Source organism: Aplysia californica, unplaced genomic scaffold (genome assembly GCF_000002075.1).
Source record: "Aplysia californica isolate F4 #8 unplaced genomic scaffold, AplCal3.0 scaffold01225, whole genome shotgun sequence".
Lineage (NCBI taxonomy): Eukaryota > Metazoa > Mollusca > Gastropoda > Aplysiida > Aplysiidae > Aplysia > Aplysia californica.
The window spans coordinates 102,669-104,982 of NW_004798495.1; the positions used below are offsets into that span (position 1 = coordinate 102,669).

At 42.4% G+C, this 2,314-nt stretch overlaps 1 protein-coding gene across 3 annotated transcripts in view; it reads left to right on the forward strand.

The window, feature by feature from the left end:
• LOC101857164 (delta-type opioid receptor) overlaps nt 1-2,314 on the forward strand; it is a gene marked incomplete at its 3' end in the record, with an annotated part of 101,242 nt that overhangs the window by 98,067 nt on the left and 861 nt on the right. For all 3 annotated transcript variants that reach the window (XM_005112283.3, XM_035973435.1, XM_013090330.2), the window contains 1 exon segment: nt 280-476. In XM_005112283.3, the coding sequence (XP_005112340.2) occupies nt 286-476 (191 nt within the window).

Sequence of the window (2,314 nt, forward strand, 5' to 3'; positions counted from 1 at the left end):
TGTGTGTGTGTGTGTTTGCATGTGTGTGAGCGAGAGAGTGTATGTGTATGTGCATGTGTGTGTGTGTGTGTGTGTGTGTGTGTGTGTGAGTGTGAATGTGTGTGTGTGTGCATGTGGCATGTGTACTGTGTGTGTGTGAGGGACAGATATATAATACTATTTCATATTGTGTTTACGTAGCATAGCTTCGAGATGTAGGGTAAATAATATGGCGCTTCTGATGAGCGTGAAGACTGACACATTGAAATAATAATGATGGCCTGTTCTTGTTCTCCCCAGAGCATCATGTCTATAAATGACGTGTACCTACCAAACCCTCTGCCTGTTCTGCTGATGGCGCCCATAAATATGACGTCACCGATGCTCAATTCGACAATGACGCCAATGGTAGCAGACGACAACAGAACGTTGAACATCACGGAAGACTATGTCTACATGAACCAGAACTTTCACAACGTAGCCATTATAGCAGCAAGGTAGGGGGCTAAACTGGCTTACTTCCCGTACTTTAATCCTAACTGTCGCCCTGGGGTAAATTTGTACCCCCGGGGTTGATTCTTCATATTTTAGAATACTTCTAGATCGAAGATCTCTTTGAAACTCAGTATTTCTTTTCAAAAGATCAATTTGACAGACTGCTATACAAAGCGTACGGGTCGGGTTGACGTGTAAATTTCCTCTTTGGAAAGTGGTTGCACAGAGTTCCCCACGTCGCATGGATACGATGGTAAACCACGGCGTACAGATAGGGTTAACCTGTCGCTGATACCCGGAGGTTTGTTGGGGCAGTAGAGGAGGGGGGTCATGGCTAACTGAACGGCTCCTGGAGCCAGAAATTGCTAACAGAACGGCTCCTGGAGCCAGAAATTGCTAACTGAACGGCTCCTGGAGCCAGAAATTGCTAACTGAACGGCTCCTGGAGCCAGAAATTGCGAGCTTCTAAGGCGCATCTTACCCAAAAGTTACTATATTTTTGTTACGTTGTTCTTTTTTGTTTTGGTTTGATTCGTTATGAGTTGTTCTAGTTTTCTTTTCTTTTTGTTTTGTTTGGTTTGTTTTTTATTTTGTTTTGCTTTGCTCTGCTCTGCTCTGCTTTGCTCTGCTCTGCTCTGCTCTGCTCTGCTTTGCTCTGCTTTGACCTGTTTTGTTTGGTTTAAGAAACAGGGAGAAAATCATGCCAGTACTCTTCATTTGGAGAAACGTACAGCTGTATCTGAGGTGACTTAGTAATTAGACGTCACCTTCCATTTCCGAACATGGTGTCCAGCAACTGTTTTACCTTGGGTAACACGATACATAAATGTCCGACGTCGAGTGTGAACGTGCGAACCCAAGGATTCAAGCAGACTGAGAGAGACCGAGAGAGAGAGAGAGTGTTTTCTATTTTTATTTTCCTTTTTGTTTATTTGCTGTTATTGGTGGTGGTGTTTTTGATTGTTGGTGTATTTATTTTTTGTTGGTTTGTTGTTGTTGTTTATGTTGGGTTGTTTTGTGTTTGTTTGTTTTTTTTTGGGGGGGGAGGGGGGGGTGGTTGGGGGATGACGATTTGTCCAGATTTTTGTCGTGGGGAAGGGGGTTGGGGGTTTTTTCCCACCCATTACGCTCAGTTTTATCTTAGATGGACGCTTTATAAAGAAGTTCTGCCTCTCAACCCTATCCGTACGCTCTGTGGTCCCTTTGTACCCCCGTTGTAGTATTCTTCACTTTAAAAAATACTTCTAGATCTAGTACGAAGATTTCTTTGAATTTTCAGTAGTTCTCAAAAAATGATTTTGACAGACTGCTACGCAAAACGTACTGGTCGGATTAACGAGTTTAATTTCCTCTTTGGAAAGTGGTGGCACAGAATTCCCATGTGTAGTATGGATACGATAGTAAACAACGACGTACGGATAGTTCACTGATTCCACAAGGCGTTGAACCTAAACAAAGGCCAATGACCGTATTACTCTGTCTCTCTCTCTCTTGTCGCTACATGTGTGTGCTATTTAAACGAAAGTTTCTCTGCCACCCTCGTTAGCGAAGATTCAAATTTGTTTTTTTTAATTCTTCCGTTAGGTGAAAGTCGTGAGTTGTATTTTAGTCTTATTGTCTGGGACATTTTGCTCTGTTTGGCAGACAGAGTGTAATGCACTATTGACTTGAGGCTTTAATGGGGGTTTTTTTTCCATTTTGGATCCATCTGTATAAATCTTATTATCACATCGTAGACACGTTTGAAAATAATGTCTTGATGTCGCTTAAAGTATTAATTCGTCTTTCCAGAGAGAGAGAGAGAGAGAGAGAGAGAGAGAGAGAGAGAGAGAGAGAGAGA